General features: G+C 42.3%; 3 protein-coding genes across 3 annotated transcripts in view; 1 reads left to right on the forward strand and 2 right to left on the reverse strand.

Annotated features, from left to right (window-relative positions):
- Positions 1-11,948, forward strand: part of slc43a1a (solute carrier family 43 member 1a) — a 32,185-nt gene extending 20,237 nt beyond the window's left edge. Inside the window, exons 6-15 of the mRNA XM_020472898.2 lie at positions 3,961-4,053; positions 4,231-4,364; positions 5,684-5,799; positions 5,894-6,040; positions 6,291-6,323; positions 8,571-8,700; positions 8,788-8,917; positions 9,028-9,101; positions 9,175-9,298; positions 9,401-11,948. Coding sequence (XP_020328487.1) covers positions 3,961-4,053; positions 4,231-4,364; positions 5,684-5,799; positions 5,894-6,040; positions 6,291-6,323; positions 8,571-8,700; positions 8,788-8,917; positions 9,028-9,101; positions 9,175-9,298; positions 9,401-9,592 — 1,173 coding nt within the window. The 3' untranslated portion in view covers positions 9,593-11,948. The remainder of the gene's footprint in view (positions 1-3,960; positions 4,054-4,230; positions 4,365-5,683; positions 5,800-5,893; positions 6,041-6,290; positions 6,324-8,570; positions 8,701-8,787; positions 8,918-9,027; positions 9,102-9,174; positions 9,299-9,400) is intronic.
- A 7,206-nt stretch (positions 11,949-19,154) lies between these two features.
- On the reverse strand, positions 19,155-22,609 carry med19a (mediator complex subunit 19a). Its single transcript, XM_020472875.2, has 6 exons — positions 22,250-22,609; positions 21,452-21,574; positions 20,933-21,066; positions 20,230-20,326; positions 19,990-20,084; positions 19,155-19,840 (listed from the first exon to the last, which is right to left on the reverse strand). Exons 1-6 carry the CDS (start codon positions 22,467-22,469, stop codon positions 19,775-19,777), a joined length of 735 nt encoding a protein of 244 aa, XP_020328464.1. The 5' UTR covers positions 22,470-22,609; the 3' UTR covers positions 19,155-19,774.
- Positions 22,610-22,742: 133 nt separating this feature from the next.
- Positions 22,743-24,550, reverse strand: pmf1 (polyamine modulated factor 1). The gene is made up of 5 exons (XM_020472876.2): positions 23,922-24,550; positions 23,711-23,816; positions 23,532-23,632; positions 23,138-23,333; positions 22,743-22,991 (listed from the first exon to the last, which is right to left on the reverse strand). Exons 1-5 carry the CDS (start codon positions 24,152-24,154, stop codon positions 22,914-22,916), a joined length of 714 nt encoding a protein of 237 aa, XP_020328465.1. The 5' UTR covers positions 24,155-24,550; the 3' UTR covers positions 22,743-22,913.
- Between the last annotated feature and the right edge of the window lie 1,824 nt (positions 24,551-26,374).

Consider the following 26,374-nt stretch of genomic DNA (forward strand, 5'->3'; position numbering starts at 1 on the left):
GCAGACTCCATCAGGTTTTCTTCCAGAATGGTCCTGTATTTGGCTCCATCCATCTTCCCATCAATTTTAACCATCTTCCCTGTCCCTGCTGAAGAAAAGCAGGCACAAACCATGATGCTGCCACCACCATGTTTGACAGTGGGGATGGTGTGTTCAGGGTGATGAGCTGTGTTGCTTTTACGCCAAACATAACGTTTTGCATTGTTGCCAAAAAGTTCAATTTTGGTTTCATCTGACCAGAGCACCTTCTTCCACATGTTTGGTGTGTCTCCCAGGTGGCTTGTGGCAAACTTTAAACACTTTTTATGGATATCTTTAAGAAATGGCTTTCTTCTTGCCACTCTTCCATAAAGGCCAGATTTGTGCAATATACGACTGATTGTTGTCCTACGGACAGAGTCTCCCACCTCAGCTGTAGATCTCTGCAGTTCATCCAGAGTGATCATGGGCCTCTTGGCTGCATCTCTGATCAGTCTTCTCCTTGTATGAGCTGAAAGTTTAGAGGGACGGCCAGGTCTTGGTAGATTTGCAGTGGTCTGATACTCCTTCCATTTCAATATTATCGCTTGCACAGTGCTCCCTGGGATGTTTAAAGCTTGGGAAATATTTTTGTATCCAAATCCGGCTTTAAACTTCTTCACAACAGTATCTCGGACCTGCCTGGTGTGTTCCTTGTTCTTCATGATGCTCTCTGCGCTTTTAACGGACCTCTGAGACTATCACAGTGCAGGTGCATTTATACGGAGACTTGATTACACACAGGTGGATTGTATTTATCATCATTAGTTATTTAGGTCAACATTGGATCATTCAGAGATCCTCACTGAACTTCTGGAGAGAGTTTGCTGCACTGAAAGTAACGGGCTGAATAATTTTGCACGCCCAATTTTTCAGTTTTTGATTTGTTAAAAAAGTTTGAAATATCCAATAAATGTCGTTCCACTTCATGATTGTGTCCCACTTGTTGTTGATTCTTCACAAAAAAATACAGTTTTATATCTTTATGTTTGAAGCCTGAAATGTGGCAAAAGGTCGCAAAGTTCAAGGGGGCCGAATACTTTCGCAAGGCACTGTATTTCAAGGCCTACCTTCAAACTCAATGCCTCTTTGCTTGACATCATGGGAAAATCAAAGTAAATCAGCCAAGACCTTGTAGTCCTCCACAAGTCTGGTTCATCCTTGGGAGCAATTTCCAAACGCCTGAAGGTACCACGTTCATCTGTACAAACAATAGTACGCAAGTATAAACACCATGGGACCACGCAGCCGTCATACCGCTATATCGTCCTAACCGGAAAGGCTGCTCAGCAAGGAAGAAGACACTGCACCAAAACCGCTATAAAAAAGCCAGACTACGGTTTGCAACTGCACATGGGGACAAAGATCGTACTTTTTGGAGAAATGTCCTCTGGTCTGGTGAAACTAAAATAGAACTGTTTGGCCATAATGACCATCGTTATGTTTGGAGGAAAAAGGGGGAGGCTTGCAAACCGAAGAACACATTCCCAATTGTGAAGCACGGGGGTGGCAGCATCATGTTGTAGGGGTGCTTTGCTGCAGGAGGGACTGGTGCACTTCACAAAATAGATGGCATCATGAGGTAGAAAAATGATGTGGATATACTGTAGCAACATCTCAAGACATCAGTCAGGAAGTTAAAGCTTGGTCGCAAATGGGTCTTCTAAATGGACAATGACCCCAAGCATACTTCCAAAGTTGTGACAAAATTGCTTAAGTACAGCAAAGTCAAGGTATTGGAGTGGCCATCACAAAGCCTTGACCTCAATCCTATAGAAAATGTGTGGGCAGAACTGAAAAAGCATGTGCGAGCAAGGAGGCCTACAAACCTGATTCAGTTACACCAGCTCTGTCAGGAGGAATGGGCCAAAATTCACCCAACTTATTGTGGGAAGCTTGTGGAAGGCTACCTGAAACATTTGACCCAAGTTAAACAATTTAAAAGAATGCTACGACGAGGAATTTCTACTAGGATAAAATGTCAGTAATTGTGAAAAACTGAGTTTAAATGTATTTGGCTAAGGTTTATGTAAACTTCCAACTTCAATTGTATATAATAATTAATCAATCTACACACAAGCAAAAACAGGTTAAGAAATTGTATTAAAATAAAAAACAGAAATACCTTATTTACTTAAGTATTCAATCCCTTTGCAATGAGACACACTATTGGTGTGTCTGAGCCCTTCGAGAGAGAGGATGAGACTACTAATCAGCCATGGTTCAGTGCTTCCTGTAAACTCTAGAGAGAGAGAGAGGAGGCCTACAGCTGTATATTCTCCTTTAGGGAGCCTAACATCGACTCAAGTACACGTTTTGTCTCTCCCTCCATCTTTCTCCCCCCTCTCTTTCTCTTTGTTTCTCTCAGACACATTTGTTTTGTTTCTCCCTCCATCTTTCTCCCCCCTCTCTTTCTCTTTGTTTCTCTCAGACACATTTGTTTTGTTTCTCCCTCCATCTTTCTCCCCCCTCTCTTTCTCTTTGTTTCTCTCAGACACATTTGTTTTGTTGCTCCCTCCATCTTTCTCCCCCTCTCTTTCTCTTTGTTTCTCTCAGACACATTTGTTTTGTCTCTCCCTCCATCTTTCTCCCCCCTCTCTTTCTCTTTGTTTCTCTCAGACACATTTGCTTTGTCACTCGTCATCACACACTTTTCACAGCTCTTCTACCCATCCTAGAATGTATTTTCATATCCGTGTAACATTTCCAGTAATTCCCATGTACCTGACAGTAAAACCAGCTGGCTCATTCCTCTCTCCTAAATTCACGTGTTTCCACGGACCCTGGCTGGCCAAAAAGGGAAGTCACATGTGCTTGAAGGACATGCGTTAAATGTGTGCTTTCTAGGCTCTTGTCAGAGAACCGGTGGGAATATCGCCTCCTGCAGACACACACACACGGAAGCCAAGACGCTCTGTCTCACTGTGCTGTACAGTTACAGGCAAACGTCAAGGCGGGCATTTAACACGGCTATACTAACTTTACTTTGACATGTGTAAGAGATACAATCTTCTCTGTGTTTTTTTAGCATATGGCCCTCTCACTAGCATTCCCAAAAATCCGCCAGGGATCATCCTGGTATATATGTTGTCTGTGCCAGAATGTGAAATATTTGCCTTCCAGGAACCAGGTTTCGGGTGTCTTTTTACTAGTCCAGTGTCATGTCGGAACACTGCCAGGAACATTTTTACCATGTGCTTGCCGGCAGTGGAGGCTGCTGAGGGCAAGATGGCTCCTAATAATGGCCAGAGTGGAACGAATGGAATGGCCTCAAACACATGGAAACCATTTGTTTGATGTGCACTACAGGTCAAAAGTTTTAGAACATCTACTCATTCAAGGGTTTTTCTTCATTTTTACTTTTTTCTACATTGTAGAATAATAGTGAAGACATCAAAACTATGAGATAACACATATGATTCCAGAGCATGTACAGAGCATTGTCGATAATCACATGGCTGATGGATGGTGGACTAGTAGAGAAAGTCTGCTGAGAATGGCCCAGCTCATGAACAGTACTCTTAATGAATATCATTGGGTCTCAAAAAAGTAGGTAATAATGCTTGAATCCTTCTGCCTCTATGAAATGTCTATTAGTAACTTGATTAAATGATCAGAAGTATTTTCAGTATGATAAAACTTCCTCTGCCAAAGTGGTTCTGTAGATACTGTACTGTAGTAAACCTGTGTTGGGCTTATATTTTACTCAATACCTTTGTGCTCTCTGCTGGTGAGCTTGCATTACTGCACTCCTAATGCACTCAGTCAAGACTTTCCCAATGCAGTGTGTCTGTTCTCCTATTGTATCAATATGTATTGATTGTGGTCAAATGATCAATGTTTGAGACTGCTCATGAATGTATCCCTCTCTATTTCTTCCTCATCCCCTGTTCCCCACCCCCTGTTCCCCATCCCCTGTTCCCCACCCCTTTCTCCTTCCAGATACCCAACATGTTTGGCAGTCGAACCTCCACCATCATGTCTCTGATGATTGGCTCCTACGCCTCTTCTGCCGTCACCTTCCCTGGAGTCAAGGTAAACACGATGATGTCGTCAGAGAAGGACACACATTTGTGACTGTTGCCTCGTATCACTCATACAAATAGAATACATGTTCAGCCTTCATATGTTACGTGAAGAGGTCAATGAAGTGTCCAAAGTAAGTTCTGCTTTTCTCTACTAATAACACCCCATGTTCTCTCCCTCTCTAAGCTGATCTATGATGCAGGCGTGTCGTTCCGGGTGATAATGTGGGTGTGGTCGGGTCTAGCAGGCGTCGTCTTCCTCAACTGTTTCTTCAACTGGCCAGGGGAGGCCTTGCCCACGCCGGACGAGGTCGACTACATGTCAGTACAACACTGAAACAACATTACTACAATGTCAGAGCACTGATTTAAAAAAAAAGAATGGCTATTATAATATTTTTACCACAACACTTCCACAATGCTAGAACAATATAGATACAGTTGAAGTCAGAAGTTTACATACACCTTAGCCATACACATTTAAACTTTTTTTTTTTTTTGTACAATTCCTGACATTTAATCCTAGTAAAAAAAATCCCTGTCTTAGGTCAGTTAGGATCACCACTTTATTTGAAAAATGTGAAATATCAGAATAATAGTAGAGAGAATGATTTATTTCTGCTTTTATTTCTTTCATCACATTCCCAGTGGGTCAGAAGTTTACATGCACTCAATTAGTATTTGGTAGCATTGCCTTTAAATTGTTTAACTTGGGTCAAACATATTGGGTAGCCTTCCACAAGCTTCCCACAATAAGTTGGGTGAATTTTGGCCCATTCCTCCTGACAGAGCTGGTGTAACTGAGTCAGGTTTGTAGGCCTCCTTGCTCGCACACGCTTTTTCAGTTCTACCAACAAATGTTCTATGGGATTGAGGTCAGGGCTTTGATGGCCACTCCAATACCTTGACTTTGTTGTCCTTAAGCCATTTTGCCACAACTTTGGAAGTATGCTTGGGGTCGTTGTCCATTTGGAAGACCCATTTGCGACCAAGCTTTAACTTCCTAACTGATGTCTTGAGATGTTGTGGGCGTGGGCCCATGGTGTTTATACTTGCGTACTATTGTTTGTACAGATGAACGTGGTACCTTCAGATGTTTGGAAATTGCTCGCAAGGGTGAACCAGACTTGTGGAGGTCTGCAATTTTTTTTCTGAGGTCTTGGCTGATTTCTTTTGATTTTCCCATGATGTCAAGCAAAGAGGCATTGAGTTTGGAGGTAGGCCTTGAAATTGATCCACAGGTACATCTCCAATTGACTCAAATGATGTCAATTAGCCTATCAGAAGCTTCTAAAGCCATGACATCATTTTCTGGAATTTTCCGAGCTGTTTAAAGGCACAGTCAACTTAGTGTATGTAAACTTCTGACCCACAGGAATTGTGATACAGTGAATTTCAAGTGAAATAATCTGTCTGTAAACAATTGTTGGAAAAATCACTTGTCATGCACAAAGTAGATGTCCTAACCGACTTGCCAAAACTATAGTTTGTTAATAAGACATTTGTGGAGTGGTTGAAAAGCGACTTTTAATGACTACAACCTAAGTGTATGTAAACTTCCCACTTCAATTGTAAGTGAAAACATGATCATGTTACCATACTGAAAGCAAATAAACAACTTTCTTTATTTTCCTCCTCAGTAAGCAGTTAGCGTCGACTGATGTGTCTGGAGACCATAAGGGGGTGGGGGAGAGTTTGAGTCAGAAGAATGGAGACCTGAAACACTCCACTGAGAAACTCCCAGCCATAACACCGAGTGAGTCAAGAACACACACCGGAAAACAGAACGCTGCCCTTATTTACATCTCATATCCGCATATTAACTGTCTGCCCATCTCTCTCTCTCTCAGACACCATCCCATTCCGTAGGTCCGTGTTCTCGCCCATCTTCCTGTGGAGTTTGGTTACCATGGGGATGACCCAGCTCAGGATCATTTTCTTTATGGGTGCCATGAACAAGATGCTGGAGTTCCTCGTCACCCACGGCAACCCTTACTGTGAGTAACAAACAAACCACACCAACTGACAACCAACGTACTGACAAACCAGGCCGTGACAGTCAACTGACAAACCAGGCCGTGACAGTCCACTGACAAACCAGGCCGTGACAGTCCACTGACAAACCAGGCCGTGACAGTCCACTGACAAAACCAGGCCGTGACAGTCCACTGACAAACCAACATACTATCATGATTCCCTCCATGTAAATGTGTTCTAATAAAGTTGTCCTGTCCTTTCTTTCCTTAGCCTCTGTTTTGATCGTCGAGGCAGAGGAGAAAGGTGAGAAATGTCTCCTGGTGAAAGTGCGCATTCTTGTTGAGTGTGTGTATGGGTGTGTGATGATCATCCCATGTCCTCCATCGCTTGATCTAAAGCTATTATGAATAACAAGACACTGACAATGACTTACGGTGTATGAGAATCAGTATTTATTGGCCCTTTTTCAGGACCCTGTCTCTCAAAGATCTTCATTGTAAAGGGTTTAAACACAGTTTCCCATCCTTGTTCAATGAACCATAAACAATTAATGAACATGCACCTGTGGAGCAGTCGTTAAGACACTAACAGATTACAGACGGTAGGCAATTAAGGTCACAGTTATGAAAACTTAGGACAGTAAAAAAGGCCTTTCTACTGACTCTGAAAAACACCAAAAGAAAGATGCCCAGGGTCCCTGCTCATCTGCGTGAACGTGCCTTAGGCATGCTGCAAGGAGGCATGAGGACTGCAGATGTGGCCAGGGCAATAAATTGCAATGTCCGTACTGCCTAAGACAGAGCTACAGGGAGACAGGACGGACACCTGATCGTCCTCGCAGTGGCAGACCATGTGTAACAGCACCTTCACAGGATCGGTACATTCGAACATCACACCTGCGGGGCAGGTGCAGAATGGCAAAAACAACTGCCCAAGTTACACCAGGAACGCACAATCCCTCCATCAGTGCTCAGACTATCCGCAATAGGCTGAGAGAGGCTGGACTGAGGGCTTGTAGGCCTGTTGTAAGGCAGGTCCTCACCAGACATCACCGGCAGCAACGTCGCCTATGGGCACAAACCCACCGTCCTGGACCAGACAGGACTGGCAAAAAGTGTTCTTCACTAACGAGTCGTGGTTTTGTCTCACCAGGGGTGAGCAGGGGCCTTGTCATGGACGAAGGAATGAACGTTACACTGAGGCCTGTACTCTGGAACAGGATCAATTTGGAGGTGGAGGGTCCGTCATGGTCTGGGGTGGTGTGTCACAGCATCATCGGACTGAGCTTGTTGTCATTACTGGCAATCTCAATGCTGTGCGTTACAGGGAAGACATCCTCCTCCCTCATGCGCTACCCTTCCTGCAGGCTTATCCTGACATGACCCTCCAGCATGACAATGCCACCAGCCATACTGCTCGTTCTGTGCGTGATTTCCTGCAAGACAGGAATGTCAGTGTTCTGCCATGGCCAGTGAAGAGCCCGGATCTCAATCCCATTGAGCAATTATGGGACCTGTTGGATCGAAGGGTGAGGGCTAGGGCCATTCCACCCAGAAATGTCCGGGAACTTGCAGGTGCCTTGGTGTAAGAGTGGGGTAACATCTCACAGCAAGAACTGGCAAATCTGGTGCAGTCCATGAGGAGGAGATGCACTGCAGTACTTAATGCAGCTGGTGGCCACACCAGAACTGTTACTTTTGACCCCCCCCCCCTTTGTTCAGGGACACATTATTCAATTTCTGTTTATCACGTCTGTGGAACTTGTTCGGTTTATGTCTCAGTTGTTGAATCTTGTCATGTTCATACAATATTTACACGTTAAGTTTGCTGAAAATTAACACAGTTGACAGTGAGAGGACTTATTTTTTTGCTGAGTTTATATCCTTAGGAGTTTGAGTTTTGAGCGTCGGCAATTGGTTTGGCACCGAAACCTATTGTTGTGCGTCTCCCGGTAAAATGTTTCTCTTTTTTATCATGTATGTAACAATCAGAAGTTACCTCTGTAACGTGATCACGTTTAGCATGTGAAATATTAAGGTGAATCTTCAAAAATGTAAGTGATTACCTTGTTGTCCTCTGATGAAAGAGGGTTCTGTTCCAACGCAATGTTTTTCATTGGCAGTAATGTGGTAGTAGCTTTTCCGTTAAAATTATATTATTTATGCTCAGGCAATGATATAACCTTTATTGATGTGTCTGCTTAAGGTTATTCATGTTTATCATCTGAGGATGTGCATATTGAAATACAAGTATCCTGATGTGAAACTGGTTCTCATTGGCTGTTGCATTTGTATTTAAGCACCTGCCACTTCCTTGTTTGTCGAACAGGACATGGAACAGGTTTGCATGCTGCTGGGTTTTAAAGTTTTGTTCCAGTTTTTCTTCTTTCTGTTAATACTTGTACGCCGGCTATTATTATCTTCACTTGCAAATAAAAAGCCTACTCTGGGCAAGAACAATCAGTTCTGACTTGTTCCCTCCTCAGTGTAAAATCATACCGTTGGGTCTTTCTCACAGGGTGTCTAAATGTGTGTTCCCTTCTCTCTCCAGTGAGTTTCTACTCGTCCATCTTCGGCTCCCTGCAGCTGCTGTGTCTGGTCACCTGTCCTCTGATTGGCTACATTATGGACTGGAGGATGAAGGACTGTGTGGACGAGACCAGAAAAGACACAGAGAAGAGGTGTGAGAAAGAGAGAGGGGGAAGCTGAATGGAAGTAAGAGGTAGATAGATGTCTTATCTCATTGTCCCCTGTCCAATCCCACTCAGACCAGCAGACGGGCTGACGAGAGACAAGAAGATACAGAAAATCACTAATGCCATGAGAGCTTTCATCTTCACCAATCTGCTACTGCTGGTGTTCGGAGTGTGCTGTCTGATAGACAACCTGCAGCTCCAGGTACACACACACACGTTTTTCTCGTTCATTCGTTACCAAACACACACAAATGCACACACTACCCCACCTCCAAATGTCAACACACTCCTTCCCTCTTCCTCTCTCTGTAGATCCTGACCTTCATCCTCCACACCATTGTCAGAGGGTTCATCCACTCCTGTTGTGGAGGCCTGTATGCTGCTGTGTAAGTACTCAACTTCGTCATCATCTTTACATACAGAAATTTACTTGAGAAATAATCGCCCATTCTCTCTCAGATACCCCTCTAACCACTTTGGAACTCTGATTGGGCTGCAGTCGATGATCAGTGCTGTGATCGCCCTGCTGCAGCAACCCCTCTTCATCGTCATGGTGGGATCCCTGCACGGAGATCCCTACTGGGTGAGAGACACATGCTCAGTTTTCCAGTGCAGTTACCCATACTGCACAAGACTTTGTAACCCCTCACTTGTCTAACTTCCCATATCTCTGTCCCTTTATCAGATCAACCTGGGCATGATCCTCTTCTCATTGGCTGGCTTCTTGTTGCCTGGATACCTTTTCTACCATCGCAGACACCTGATCCAGGAGAAGGAGGCTCAGGACAAGAATGCCACTGGCCAGGAGAGAGAGGCTCTCAACCACTCAGAGATCAATGGCCTCAAACACCATAGCAATGGTCACAGCATCCAGTAAGCGTAGGAAGTGGTTCTGGAGCAATGCTAAGGATTTTGGGAACTGTAGGATTATTTGTATCAATGTTCATATTAGCCACCCAATCACGAACCACAATATCATCAAGTAAATGTTATTTTTTTGCATTGTTAGCATTATTGCTGTTGTTGTTGCCTCATGGCTTTATTCAATCTGTATCGTGGAAGTTCAACGCTTAAGCCCAAATGAAATTTAAAGGCAATGTTCCCACGTTGGAAATGACCATGACTTTACTAGCGCTTCAGCGATGCAGATTGAATAGAGGCCTAAACCATAGAACTTCCAACCATGATCCACTAACATGTCAGGACTTGAAGTCAGATACTAGTCAATGGAGTTGCTTGAATTGGAATGTCTTGATAAGTTATCAGAATTCTTTTGTTGTTGATTTATTTGCTGTGTGGCTAGTCCAAGACTTCTATGGTACTTGAAGGACCCTTCAGGGGCATGTTACTCCTTTAATATGTCTCAATCCATGTTGACAAAGAACACACGACACCAAAGAATGATATTCAGATATGAATTGTGCAGCTTCTACTGAAACAAAACGATAGTGTTTCTGTTTCGGTTAATCAAATATGCTGAGTGTCACAGACGAAGGATGTATCAAAATGACATGTAAGAAAATGTGAATAGCATAGTTAAGGTTGTACTACGAGGCTTGGGTGAAATCAGACACCTAGTCAGGAAGAATGGTACAATTTGTTATACCAAATATTATGCCATTGCTTTTTGTATTGCAATCATATTTTTCTTATCGCATAAACTAACATGCATACAGACACACACATGTGCTGGCTCTTACGCTCACTCTCTTTCACAGACAGACTGACTGTAGAGACACTAACTACCTCTTCTATTCCCTAACCGTCTCTCTACAACCCAAGACCCATGTGTGTGCCTGTGTGAGAGTGTACCGTGTGTGTAGATTTGTCTTTTCATTGGTCATTATCACTCATTAGCCATGTAATATGTAGATGTTTTATTTTTGGTATGATACTTTTATTTTTCAAACAATATACAGACAAAAGACAACGTAGATTCTATGCCTAGATTGTTTAAAGATTGACGAAGTGGAGTCAAATTGGTCATTCTCCACTGTACTCGCATTTCAAGATTTTGTTTTAAAACATGAAAACAGTGTGACACTTGACACCCAAAGCTGAGACTGATTTTGAAAAGTAGACGGATGCAATGGTAATATATCCAATGTGTCAAATACTTTTACAGCTTTGTGACCAGGAATTAACGTGTGTGTAAAACTGTATTTACTGTCTGTTTGTACCTTTTATATGCAGACATGTTAAAAAGGGGATTGTTATTATTACCCAAAGTTTTCATTGTAATGCCATGGTTATAACTGCTATTCTGATTATGTAGGCTTTCTGTGTTCTCTACCCGGTTAGTGTAGAGTGTACAAAACATTAAGAACACGTTCCATGACGGTGTCCAGGTGAAAGCTGTGTCACCTGTTAAATCCACTTCAGTCAGTGTAGATGAAGGGGAGAAGTAAAATAAGTATTTGTGCCTTGAGACAAAGATTGTGAATGCGCAAGCAAAGATATAAGTGCCTTTGAACGGGGTATGGTAATAGGTGCCAGGCTCACTGGTTTGTGTCAAGAAGTGCAGCACTGCAGGGTTTCACGCTCAACAGTTTCCCGTGTGAATCAAGAATGGTCCACCACCCAAAGGACATCCAACCAACTTGATACAATTGTGGGAAGCATTGAAGTCAACAATGGGCCATTATCCCTGTGGAATGCTTGCGAATTGAGCCTGTTCGGAGGGCAAAAGGGGGCCGTGCAACTCATTCTAAGGAAGGTGTTCCTAATGTTTTGTACACTCCATGTAAGTAGAGCGAAGGTTTTTTTCCTCATGCAAATGTGTAATGGTGTAATGCTCCACATAGAGATGTGTAACAACACTGTCTAATGTTGAAAGACAAGTTCTCAATATAAATGGTCTTGAGGCTTTTGTATTATGCATCTGTTAATGTCAATCATTACCATAGAGTGACAAAGGGGGGATTGAAATGTTTTTGTACCTGCCATAGAATTGAATGTATAACCACAGCGACAGACTGTACCAAACTTCACCTGGGAAACCAACGCCATGTCGAGGGCTGCAAAGCCATGTTTTTTTTTCTTTTTTAAGTGTACAGCACTTTTCCTCAGGGGCATGTAGCTGATATATATCATAACGATGAAATGTATTGTATCCCCTCCCCATCACGCTCTTTCTATAGCTTTGTTGTGTCAGAAGTGATATGCAATTTTTTTCTGCCATCTCTCATCTGGGGACTAAGTCTCATCAAATAAACAAATATGTAGGAAACTGTCCTGTGACTGTGTTTGCCCGTTGATATTCCTGACAGTCTAACAAATGAGTACTTGGCAGAATATTCGTATATAAATTAAATTGTTGAATTGATGTTTTCAGATTGCAAACACATGATGCTGCATTTTCCTGACCACGACGTCGCTAGTCACACTTTAGCTGGATGAGAGACCATATGCCCAAGACTGAATCAGCATGTCACTCAAGACAACCTTTCAGGCATAGGGGAGAAGACCACACAACAGAAAGAGGAGCAACGCAGCACGGACAATAATAAAAGTTTATTGGAATATAATTTGTAGTCAGAGAATATCCCAAACAAATGAAAAAGGGACACTCATCATATACAGTGCCTTCGGAAAGTATTCAGACCCCTTGAGTTTTTCCACATTACAGTTTTTTTATTTATTGCTAAACGACAGTGGACACAACTGGAGTCACATGTGCAAAATTCTAACTACAGTCTGCACAGCAGCAGTACATGTGGAACAAACTCTAGTTCGTTTTTCATTGCTTGAACAGTTTTCAAAACTCTACACACTTATCCCATGACTTTAACCACAACCTGCACAACACTGGATTTACAGCACTTTGTTCAAATGCTAACACACTGCTGTCAAAACTGTGAACCACACATTCAAAACGGAATAGATTTCAGCCTTGTGCCTTTCAAACACTGCAGATTGCAATTTCAGCTGAAAGGCTAAGCAGGTGTCTTGTTTTAGACTTGTTAGTGAACACACACACATATTACAGTATATATTAGGTAGAGCTCAGAAAGACTCATTTTGGAAATGGAACAAGGAAGATAGGTTCGTGGAGGGAGAAGGGTGACAGGGAGAGGGCGGATGCGTGGAGGAAGACAAAGAGCTGTTATTTCAGATGAAATAAGGGCTACACTTATAGACCATGTCGTGAACCATGGTCTCTCATTGAGAGAGGCAGGGTTGAGGGTGCAACCCAATCTGCAAAGATCCACAGTGGCATCTGTAATGCGAATTTTCCATAATGCAAACAGGTGATAGTTACATCCTTACAGTAAATGAAAACATTACAGGAATCTATTTTGTATTGCAATTATAGAATATTTACACAGATATATATTACATTAAGTTTGACTGTAAAATATATTTTTACAACAGGACCCAAAGGCTGCCCCCAACCGGGGGAAGAGGAAAAATATTTTCAGATGCGCAGGAAAATGCTATTGTTGACATGGTTGTTGTCAACAATGCAATAAAACTGCGGGAGATTCAAGATAGAGTGCTGGCTGATAATGATATATTTGAAAATGTTAATTCTGTCAGCACAACAACTATTGCTTGAGTCCTAAAGAAACACCAAGTTACAATGAAACAGTTATACACTGTACCGTTCGAGAGAAACAGTGAACGGGTAAAAGAGCAAAGATACCAATATGTCCAGGTAAGACGTCTGAGGTTACGTACACAGCTATACAAAATATTTACAGAAAAAAAAACACTAGCATTTCTACAGTAAAACTGTGCACTTACTGTTTTTCAGAGAGTAATGGAGGTGGAAGCACTGGAAAGACCGATGATCGATGAAGCTGGATTTAACCTTGCCAAAACACGGCGCAGAGGAAGGAATGTTATAGGTCAAAGGGCCACTGTGGAGGTTCCAGGCCAAAGGGGGGGAAATATCACCATGTGTGCTGCAATGGCCAATGATGGTTTGCTTCTCAACACACCACTCATTGGCCCATACAACACAGAAAGGCTTATAGCTTTCCTAGAACAGCTCTATGCTCAGCTAGTGCCAGCAGAACAGGGGGAGCCAGTAAGAAACCCCCAAGTTTTTGTCATAGTTTGCGATAACGTTGCTTTTCACCAATCTGCAGCTGTCACAGATTTATGGTTTTGTACCTGCCTGCATATTCACCCTTCCTCAACCCAATAGAGGAGTTTTTCTCTGCCTGGAGGTGGAAAGTGTTTGGTCACCACCCACATGACCAAATGTCTCTTTTGGAAGCCATGCGTGCCGGATGTGAGGACACGAGTCCAGAGGACTGCCAGGGATGGATAAGGCACTCCAGAAGGTTCTTCCCCAGGTGCATGGCAAGAGAAAACATTAGATGTGATGTTGAAGAAAACCTGTGGCCTGATGCTAGAGAGAGGCAGGATTAGCCCCTCAATTACAGTTCGAATTACAGTATGTACTTTTAGTTTCTACCTTTTTTTTCTCATTACTGTAATTCTGTAAATTACTACAGACTATTGAAGCAAACTGCTAATTTTCATTTACCTTAAAGAATTGTTATGTTCTAAAAAATTTAATAAATCATGTGAAAGAATATCACTCTTTTCTTTGAAGAAAATATTACTTTGTATGAAGTCACTGAAATTGTTCAAACTGTAAAGATGAAAAGTTAGTATTTTCTGTATTGGTGTTTGATGCTAGTGTTTTTACTCTCAGTGTGTTCTGAGTGACAGTGTGTGTTATCTCAGTGAGGGTTGTGCATAGTGTTTGGCTGCACTGAGCGTGTTTTGAGCCATGTGTTAAGAGTTGTGTTGCTTGGAATGAGTTTTGCAGGTGATGTGAACTGTTTAGCTCAGGTGACTGTTGGTAGTGCAGACTGTAGTTAGAGTTTTGCACATGTGACTCCAGTTGTGCCCACTGTCGTTTAGCAATCGAAGAAAACTGTAAATTGCGTTACAGCCTTAATCTAAAATGGATTAAATCAAATAAAAAATCCTCAGCAATCTACACACAATACCCCATAATGACGTGAAAACAGGTTTTTAGATATGTTTGCAAATGTATTTAAAATAAAAAAAACAAATACCTTATGCAAGTAAGTATTCAGAACCTATGCTATGAAACTCGAAATTGAGCTCAGGTGCATCCTGTTTCCATAGAAACAGCTCAAGGATGATCAATGACTTGACTGGAGTCCACCTGTGGTAAATTCAATTGATTGGACATGATTTGGAAAGGCAAACACCTGTCTATATAAAGGTCCCACAGTTGACAGTGCATGTCAGAGCAAAAACCAAGCCATGAGATCTAATGAATTGCCAGTAGAGCTCCGAGACAGGATTGTGTCGAGGCATAGAGCGGCAGGGTAGCCTAGTGGTTAGAGCGTTGGACTAGTAACCGGAAGGTTGCAAGTTCAAACCCCCGAGCTGACAAGGTACAAATCTGTCGTTCTGCCCCTGAACAGGCAGTTAACCCACTGTTCCTAGGCCATCATTGAAAATAAGAATTTGTTCTTAACTTGCCTAGTTAAATAAATAAAAAAATTAAAAAGAGATCTGGTGAAGGGTACCAAAAAAATGTCTGCATCATCAATCAGAAGGTCCCCAACTACACCGTGCCCTCCATCCTTAATAAAAGGAAGAGGTTTGGAACCAACACAACCTAGAGCTGGCTGCCCAGCCAAACTGAGCAATTGGGTGAGAAGGGCCTTGGTCAGGTAGGTGACCAAGAAACCGATGGTCACTCTGACAGCTCTAGAGTTCCTCTGCACTCCAGCAACCAGGCATTTATGGTAGTGACCAGATGGAAGCCACTCCTCAGTAAAAGGCACAATGACAGCCAGTTTGGAGTTTGTCAAAAGGCAACTATAGGTGACTCAGACCATGAAAAACAAGATTCTCTGGTCTGATGAAACCACAATTGAACTCTTTGGCCTGAATGCCAAGTGTCACGTCTGGAGGAAACTTGGCACCATCTCTACGGTGGCAGCATCATGCTGTGGGGTTGTTTTTCAGCGGCAGGGACTGGGAGACTATTCAGAATCGAGGCAAAGATGAACGGAGCAAAGTACAGAGAGATCCTTGATGAAAACCTGCTCCACATCACTCAGGTACTCAGACTGGAGGCAAATGTTCACCTTCCAACAGGACAACGATCCTAAGCACACAGCCAAGACAACGCAGGAGTGGCATCGGTCCAAATCTCTGAGTGGCCCAGCCAGAACCCGGACTTGAACCCGATCGACCATCTTTGGAGAGACCTGAAAATTGCAATGCAGCAAAGCCCCCCACCCAACCTGACAGAGCTTAAGAGGATCTGCAGAGAAGAATGGGAGATACTCCCCAAATACAGGGATGCCAAGCTTGTAGTGTCATACCCAAGAAGAATCAATGCTGTAATCGCTGCCAAAGGTGCATCAACCAAGTATTGAGTAAATTGTCTGAATACTTATGTAAATGTAATATTCCCGTTCATTTTGTATACAGTAATCAAATATATTTATAAAGCTCTTTTTACATTAGCAGATGTCACAAAGTGCTATATAGAAACCCAGCCTAAACCCCCAAACAGCAAGCAATACAGATGTAGAATTACAGTGGCTAGGAAAAACTCCCTAGAAAGGCAGGAACCTAGGAAGAAACCTAGAGAGGAACCAGGCTCTAAGAGTTGGCCGGGTGGAGTCTATTTGAGGCCAGACTGAACATCTTGAAGAACAAACGTTCATAGATGACCATTAGGGACAAATAATAATCACAATGGTTGCAGAAGGTGCAACAGGTCAGTACCTCACGAGTAAATGTCAGTTGGCTTTTCATAGCCGAGCATTCAGAGGTCGAGAAAGCAGGTGCGGTAGAGTCGAAAAGAACAGGTCCGGAACAAGGTAGCTTGTCCTGTGAACATGTCAGGAGCCTGCCGCTGGCAGAATAATTTTAACTGGAGCAACAGCACGACAAGGTTGACTGGAGACAGCCAGTACAAGTCAAAAGTTTGGACACAGCTACTCATTCAAGGGTTTTCTTTATTTTTTACATTGTAGAATAATAGTAAGTACATCAAAACTATGAAATAACACATATGGAATCATGTAGTAACCAAAAAAGTGTTAAACAAATCAAAATGTATTTTATATTTGAGATTCTTCAAAGTAGCTACCCTTTGCCTTGATGACCGCTTTGCCCACTTTTGGCGTTCTCTCAACCAGCTTCATGAGGTAGTCACCTGGAATGCATTTCAATTAACAGGTGTGCCTTGTTCAAAGTTATTGTGGAATTTTTTCCCTTCGTTTGAGCCAATCAGTTGTATTGTGACAAGTTAGGGGTGGAGTACAGAAGATATGGACTTGGTATTTTACCAAATAGCACTATTATGTCATCCCATCTGGTTTACGCTTTGTGGGACTATCATTTATTTTTCAACAGGACAATTACCCAAAACACAGGCTGCATAAGGCTGTATAAGGGCTATTTGACCAAAAAGGAGTGATAGAGTGTTGCATCAGATGACCTGGCCTCAACAATCACTCAATCTTAACTCAATTGAGATGGTTTGGGATGAGCTGGACCACAGAGTGAAGGAAAAGCAGCCAACTAGAGCTCAGCATATAAATTAACTCCTTCAAGATGGTTGGAAACGCATTCCAGGTAAAGCTGGTTGAGAGAATGTCAAGAGTGTACAAAGCTGTCATCAAGGAAAATGGTGGCTACTTTGAACAATATCAAATACAAAATGTAGCAACACTTTTTTGGTTACTACATTATTCATGTGTGTTATTTCATAGTTTTGATGTCTACACCATTATTCTACAATGTAGAAAACAGTAAAATAAAGAAAAACTCTTGAATGAGTAGGTGTCCAAACTAGTGGTCAACCGATTAATCGGAATGGCCGATTACAAGTTTTCATAACAATTGGAAAATCTGTATTTTTTTACACCGATTTGGCGGATGTAAATTTTTTTTATTTAACTTTATTTAACTAGACAAGTCGGTTAAGAACACATTTTTATTTTCAATGACAGCCTAGGAACGGTGGGTTAACTGCCTTGTTCAGGGGCAGAACGACTGTTTTTTACCTTGTCAGCTCGAGGATTCAATCTTGCAACCTTACGGTTAACTAGTCCAACGCTCTAACCACCTGCCTCTCATTGCACTCCACGAGGAGCCTGCCTGTTACGCGAATGCAGTAAGAAGCCACGGTATGTTGCTAGCTAGCATTAAACTCAACTTATAAAAATCAATCAATCATAATCACTAGTTAACTACACATGGTTGATGATATTACTAGTTTATCTAGCGTGTCCTGTGTTGCATATAATCGATGCGGTGCACATTCGTGAAAAAAAGGACTGTCGTTGCTCCAACGTTTACCTAACCATAAACATCAATGCCTTTCTTAAAATCAATACACAAGTATATATTTTTAAACATGCATATTTAGTGAATATTGCCTGCTAACATGAATTTCTTTGTCACTTCTCTTGCAACAGAGTCAGGGTATATGCAGCAGTTTGGGCCGCCTGGCTCGTTGCGAACTGTGTGAAGACTATTTCTTCCTAACAAAGACAGCCAACTTCGCCAAACGGGGGATGATTTAACAAAAGCGCATTTGCGAAAAAAGCACAATCGTTGCACGACTGTACCTAACCATAAACATCAATGCCTTTCTAAAAATCAATACACAGAAGTATACATTTTTTAAACCTGCATATTTTGTTAAAAGAAATCCAGGTTAGCAGGCAATATTAACCAGGTGAAATTGTGTCACTTCTCTTGCGTTCATTACACGCAGAGTCAGTGTATATGCAACAGTTTGGGCCGCCTAATTTGCCAGAATTTTACATAATTATGACATAACATTGAAGGTTGTGCAATGTAACAGGAATATTTAGACTGATGGATGCCACCCGTTAGATAAAATATGGAACAGTTCCGTATTTCACTGAAAGAATAAACGTTTTGTTTGAGATGATAGTTTCTGGATTCGACCATATTAATGACCTAAGGCTCGTATTTCTGTGTGTTATTATGTTATAAATAAGTCTATGATTTGATAGAGCAGTCTGACTGAGCGATGGATGGTAGGCACCAGCAGGCTCGTAAGCATTCATTCAAACAGCAATTTCATGTGTTTTGCCAGCAGCTCTTTGCAATGCTTCAAGCATTGCGCTGTTTATGACTTCAAGCCTATCAACTCCAGAGATTTGGCTGGTGTAACCGATGTGAAATGGCTAGCTAGTTAGCAGGGTGCACGCTAATAGCGTTTCAAACATCACTCGCTCTGAGACTTGGAGTAGTGTTTCCCCTTGCTCTGCATGGGTAACGCTGCTTCGAGGGTGGCTGTTGTTGATGTGTTCCTAGTTCGAGCCCAGGTAGGAGCGAGGAGAGGGACGGAAGCTATACTGTTACAATGGCAATACTAAAATGCCTATAAGAACATCCAATAGTCAAAGGTATATGAAATACAAATCGTATAGAGAGGCTAAATATTATTTGAGGCTAAATTGATTTTATTGATGTACTATATTATGTGAAAATAAGTGTTCATTCAGTATTGTTGTAATTGTCATGATTACAAATAAATAAATTAAAAATTGGCCGATTAATCGCTATAGGGTTTTTTTGGTCCTCCAATAATCGGTATCAGCGTTGAAAAATCATAATCGGTCGACCTCTAGTCCAAACTTTTGACTGGTACTCTAAATTATCAAAAATGTCTAAAAACCTGTTTTTGCTTTGTCATTATGGGATATTGTGTGTAGATTGATGAGGGAAAAAAACAATTTAATCACTTTTAGAATAAGACTAACATAACAAAATGTGGAAAAGGTCAAGGGGTTTGAATACTTTCCGCAGGCACTGTACTCAGTCAGAACATCAGTGACCTTCTGTCTGTCATACTGTAACAACATTACTCTACCATGCTCACATCCAATCTGCCACCCACACACTTTCTCACAAACTCACATACTGTACAAACAGACATTTGTGTATCCCTCTCTCACAAATGCATAATCTCTCGTATCTGCATACATTCTCACAAACAGTTCCTGATTCTCTTCAAACACACTCACACGCTGCTCCTCACACACACACACCGTGTCTGTCTGGTCTATCGGAGGCTGTTGCTGTTGGGCTGAGAGCCAGCCAAGCCAGGGTGGTCCGGACTGTGTCGGTTCTGCAAGAAGAGGCACAAACACTATAGAAAAAGTCCCAACCCATAGCCATTGGCTTCAGCTCTAAATCAATCCCCTCCCTCCTAACCCCTATGCCTCCTATATCCAAACATCAGTGAAAGAGGTGGATAGTGGGTCAGGACAGTCTTACCTTCTTCTTTTTCTTGTCCTTCTTTTTCTTCTTGCGATCGGGGTCGTCATCCCTCTTTTTCTTCTTCTTCTTGGGGTCAGAGTCTGACGGGGTTTCTGTAAAAACACAAGGGTTTCAAAGGATGTGGGATGGTGTCAGTACCTCTGTGTGTGTGTGTGTGTGTGTGTGTGTGTGTGTGTGTGTGTGTGTGTGTGTGTGTGTGTGTGTGTGTGTGTGTGTGTGTGTGTGTGTGTGTGTTACCTTGCGGTATGGGATCTTGTGGTCGGTGGTGTTTGTGCTTGTTTTTGCTCTTCTTCTTTGGGGGCTGTATGTGCATCAGTCTGTACTGCTCTGGTAGCTGGAACACAAACACAGAGTTTATACCATCTTCACATCTTCGTTAGCAGTACAGAAATTATACAGCCAAATGTTGATTAATAAAGTTCCCTAGAATGTGTGAGCTGTGTTGGGTAGGTTACTTTCTAAACATAATCCATTCCAGTTAAATGCACAAATTTGTAATCAGTAATGGAACTGTTCGATTACCTAAACTCAATAACGTAACCAGATTACTTTAAGTTACTTTTGGATTACTTTCCCCTTAAATTAAGAAGTATTAGAAGAAGACAAAAAGGATCCATCAAACGCATTTCACCATTGTGGTATCTGACTTGTGGCCAGACTCAGGTGGAACAAACTTAAACCTGTGTCTTTTTTCAATGCTGAATTGAATATCTCTGAGAAAACAGGAAGGTGTGAATTAATTTTTTCACAAACATTCTTTCTGAATTTAAAAGTAGTCCAAGAAGTAATCTAGTTTTTCAAAAGTATCTATAATATATATATATATTTTTTAAATAGTCTGCTAAAGTAACAGATTACCTGTAATCAGATTACCTGTAATCAGTTACTCTCCGTGTGTGTGTGTGTGTGCGCGCGTGTGCATGCTTGTGTGTGTGTTTACAGGTCCGGTGTGTAGTCTGAAGCCGGTGAGGCTGGCTCCGGTCAGAGGGCTGAAGGAGTTGCCACACACTGGAGGCTTCTCTATCAGAGAGCGCAACGAACTGCCATCCTGGGTGCCAGGACAGTCTATCATACCTAGAGAAAAAAAACAAAGTTATATTTTCACAGACTGGATAGGTGCAGTGAAATGGGAGTCAGCTGTAGTAGTACGGCATCCCTTGAGCAAATTAGGATTAATTGACTTCTTCAAGGGCACATTAAACACCATGTCTCCTCGGGTATTTGAACCAGTGACCTTTCAGTTACTGGCCCAATGCTCTAACCACTAGGCTACCTGCTGCACAGAAGAGAAGTGAAAACGGAGACACTGATTACATAGAGACAGAGGAGAGATGGAGAAGAGGCAAGTGTGTGAGGTATGGGAATACTCAGTGTGATGGGTCCACAGAAAATCACTGACATGCACAGACAAAAACACACACAAAGTAAACAGCGCAACTGTGCTGTGTGTGTAGTTCACCTGGTAACTCTGGCAGGAAGTTGCTGAGCTTCTCCTTAACCTTCTTGCCACAGAACTTGTTGTAGGCGTGTTCCAGGTTGTAATGGGTGATTAGGTTGGTGTTGCCCGTCAGCTCATTGCCCACTGTGGGGCAAACACAAAGGATAAGACACTGTCAATACAGTAACAAGATCCATACAGATGTCAATGTCCCATTCAACGGTCCAGAGTGAGTAACTTGTTATGGCTAATGTAGAAACTAGGAAGTGTACCTAAAAATTGATAAAGCAAAGATAACACTATCTGCTAGAGAAATTAGATTACATTCCATACTGACCACGGCACACACTTGGGCTAGGCCTACAGAATGCACCATCAATTAATATACTACCAACTGGGCTAACTAGTCAGTAACAAGCTTGCTCTAGAGCAGGGTTTCCCCAAACTCGGTCCTGGGTCACCCCTTGGGTGCACGTTTTAGTTTTTGCCTGAGCACTACACAGCTGATTCAAATAATCAAAGTTTGATCAGTTTGTTATTTGAATTAGCTGTGTAGTGCTAAGGCAAAAAGCAAAACGTGCACCCAAGGGGGGACCCAGGACCGAGAATGGGAAACCCTGCTCAAGAGAACCCAACGGAGTAAACTGTTTACAGCCGGTCCCCCTTTACAGGTCATTACAGTCTATTGAATGGACTAGTAACTAGCTACCACACATGTTAGTTAATATTAGAAAATAACACGAGGTAGCAAATAATAATATTCCACTCAAGTATGAATAAACATATTACGTACTGCCTACACTGAAATGTTAACTTTACCTGGTAGCTCTCGCAGTAAATAAAAAGGTTCGTTCATTGCTCCCGGCTTCCGTAGAGCAGGCCCCTCATCCCCGTGCTGAGGTGGCATCTGAGCCGCCATTGTGACTTGATTTGGCGGCAGAGGCGGTGGTGGTTTTCCCGGTCCGAATCCCAAAGACGATGATCCGGGTGGTCCCTGAGCTTCATTTTGCCCATACAGATTTGAAAACATTTCCGTCATGTCTATTGCGAGTATCTAATCTATATATATTTTAAAGACATCGATTTCCTCCCCTATACTTTTAGTTTTGTACACATTGAGCCACGATTGTCTGACAACAACTTGTCTCGACTTCTTTGTGGCATAGTCGGCGTAGTACCGTAATACCAGCAATATATTTGCCGGTTAAATTGTATTGACAATGGTCCCGATATTAAAGTGTTCGTTTCAAAAGTTAATCTTGTATATTTGAATGATGTACTGTAGCTACTAAATGAAAGCAATGCGTTTGTGTTGCGTTTTTGTATTTTGAGTTTATTTAATAACAAAAAGCGCAAGGCAGACATTGGAATAAAATAACTGGTATACTCCTTACAAAAATGCACAGTTTACAGATGTCAGGGTTAGAGTTATGATTCAAATTGGTCAAATCCATTCTGCTTTAGAACAGGTCCTTACTCAGGGTTAAACATCAAAGGTCGCAGGAGGGCAGAGGGAGGAAGAGAGCGCTTGGAACTCGGCAAAAGCTGTCTGTGCAGGTGCCTAGAGATGCAGGAAGAAAAAGAAACAATGAAAACATAATATTGCAAAAAAAAAAGCCAAAACTGACACTGACTCATTCCATATACAGGTTAGAGGACTTGAGCAGCTCTGTGCCCCCCAATGCAGTGATTCTCCATCTTGCTCACCTTCCACTCGTCCACAGCTGTTGCGATGCGCTGTTCGGTCTGAGCGATGCCCTCCCTGCCTGCCTGCACCCTCTGAGCCAGCACAGCATTCTCCTGCAGAATCTTCTTCAGCTCCCTCCGCAGGTAAGCCTCCTGCTTCAGGTAGTATGGTGTCACAAAACTACAGAGGTCCTGCTCAGGCACTCCACTGGGACGCCTGGGGGACATGAAGAGGAGTAGGGTGAACAGAAGTGGCCCTGGACACTGATCTAAGGTCAGATCTTACAAGGTGAACACACATAAATGGATGTAATGGCATACAGGACAATCCAAGATGGAGGAAGACACTAGGCACAGCAGCATACAGACACAAACAAAGAGACCAACATCCTCTTTGATGGTGACAGTGACTAACCATGCAGGGTCTTGGCTGTTCTTAGCAGCTTCTTCCAGTTTGTTCAGCTCATCCAGTTTGCACTGTAGCTCCCCCTCTTCGATCAGTTTATTGATGTCATCCTGTATAAGTGCCACACACACACAGTCAAAATTCTAACATTCCCTCATATGAAGTGTACTTAAGGGATGGTGACCAACCTGTATAGTCCTCTGTAGGTCTTCTATGAACTGCTTGTGGATGTTCTCTGTCACCCGTGGGTTCTTCTTGTAGAACGGATGGAAAGTGTGGGCAAATCTGTGAAAACTGACGACAGGTTCAGACAGATTTAGCTGTCTAGTATCCCAAGGGTGCAACATTGTTCATCTCAACGTAATATATAGCCAAATGTATCATTCACGAACTACTTACCTTGCATCGGATATAAACTTCTGTAGGCTCTTCTCCATTACTTTGTTGAACAGCAATAGCCTGTTCCTCCGGGGCTCGGCTCCGTCTGACCGGCGAGAATCATTTCCATGACCCGACGACGGAGACGAAACATCTCCTGTTGCATTACTAGACTGATCCTCCACATTATCTCCTGAACTTTTAGCACCTTTGTGACGAATTTCCTCCTGAGTTGTTTCACCAGTTTCTTCCATGTTCAACTTATTTTTATTTTTTTACAGTACCCGCCAAAGCGCTAGAAACCTACAAGAAACGCCCATCTACGGAACGCCAACATGTACAAAAAGTTACTGTGTCATTGTACGCACGCGCAGATAGGTATTCTATGTTACCTACATTCACTTTGAGCAATCTTTGGTTGAGCTTTTGCTGCATCAACTGTAATTTTCCTCAAACTCCATTCTTTCTCTTCTCTATGTTGCATGCTGCGCGAACATGGGGTTGATCACCGAAGTTATTGCTTTCTTTTACCACTTACCTCAAATATACAAATGGTTCTTCAAGCCTTATTACATATTGTCTACATTGATGTCCACTGCATTCCTCATACTTAGGAAGTGTCCGGGACTTTACGAAAACCTGAACACTGAACGGGAGGACCGGAACCAATGCGACTTTGACTTGGTCAGTATCAGGGAAGCGTGGCAGCGCTGTTGCGCTAAATCTTCTTGGTTGTGGTGTTACTGTAAATATTTATTTTACAACACTTTGTATGTAATATTGTGGGGCCTGTCTTACAGAGAGAAGTGGATATTCTTATGTTTATCGATGCGATTGTCATGATGAAGAACAGGAGAGACAGTCAATTCTGAATGAATGACACCGGTTTGGCCAGGTGGCAGGTGTGAGCCCATTGTTGTCACTGAAAATCTCTCATATGTTTACAGTATAAACAGTAAACATCAGAACACACACATGCACAGGCAACTTGCCCGACAAACCCTAACATACCATAAACCACTTAAGGAGATGTTGATCTGCTGAGTATGGGTTTGCTCTTGACAATCTGTTTGTTTTGTAAACATGAGAATACAGTTGATTGTAATGGCACTGCTTATTTCGTTCACTCATCCTAACCCCCCTACCCTCTTTCCTATCCATTGAGTTGTATTATTCCTATCTCTACTCCACCCCCTTATCTCTCTGTCATGAACCCTAACCTTTATCCTATTCTCCAGTCACCATAGAGCAGTATGCAGGGAACCTGTTTATGTTCAGTAAGGTGGCCAACGTTATCCTCTTCTTCAGGCTGGACATCAGACTGGGCTTCCTCTACTTCTTACTGTGTATTGGTGAGCTGACATACTGTCATACTACCCTTAATGTCACTGCTATCAGTTATGTTGTACTCCTTGTTAAGACAAGACAATGCATGATTCAGTGTTTCAGTTGGACTTTGACTTTGTTAGTCGAAACCAACTAGTCTGTCTATGCTCTGTGAGTGATCTTGGCAGCATAGGTTAGGAGTTAGAGCTAATACCAACTATACTGAACAAAAATATAAATGTAACATGAAACAATTTCAGTCAATTTAAATAAATTCATGAGGCCGTGATCTATGGATTTCACATGACTGGACAGGGGTGCAGCTATGGGTGGGCCTTGGAAGGCATAGGCTCACCCACTTGGCAGCCAGGCCCACCCACTAGGGAGCAAAGTCCAGCCAATCAGAATGAGTTTTTCCCACAAGGCCCACCCATGGTTACACGTGGTCTGCAGTTGTGAGGCCGGTTGGACGTACTGCCAATTCTCTAAAGAGACAGTGGAGGCAGTTTATGGTAGAGAAATGTATATTAAATTATCTGGCAACAGCTCTGGTGGAAAATCCTGCAGTCAGCATGCCAATTGCACGCTCCCTCAGAACTTGAAACATCTGTGGTATCGCACATTTTAAAGTGACCTTTTATTGTCCCCAGCACAAGATGCACCCATGTAATGATCATGCTGTTCAATCAGCTTCTTGATATGCCACACCTGTCAGATGGAAGATTATATTGGCAAAGAAGAAATGCTTACTAACAGCAATGTAAACAAATTTGTGCAAAACATTTGAGAGAAATAAGCTTTTTGTGCGTATGGAAAATTATTTCTGCTCATGAAACATGTTTACTTTACATATTGCATTTATATTTGTGTTCAGTGTATCTATTCTACAGTATCATATACTAAAAATGTTGCTGTTTCCTATCCTATCCCAGCATTCGTCATGACCTGCAAACCACCACTCTACTTGGGCCCAGAGTACATCAAGTACTTCAGTGAAAAGACCATAGATGTAAGTGTGGTAATCCAAGCTTTGAGACGTGACAGCCATGAAGATTAGACAACATACTGTAGACTGTTGATCCTAGTTAGCTGACTGTCATTACAGTATTACTGACTGTAAGTGAGCATTAGATGTTATTTACAACAGT

This window comes from Oncorhynchus kisutch, linkage group LG19, assembly GCF_002021735.2.
Source record: "Oncorhynchus kisutch isolate 150728-3 linkage group LG19, Okis_V2, whole genome shotgun sequence".
In the NCBI taxonomy this organism is placed as follows: Eukaryota; Metazoa; Chordata; class Actinopteri; order Salmoniformes; family Salmonidae; genus Oncorhynchus; species Oncorhynchus kisutch.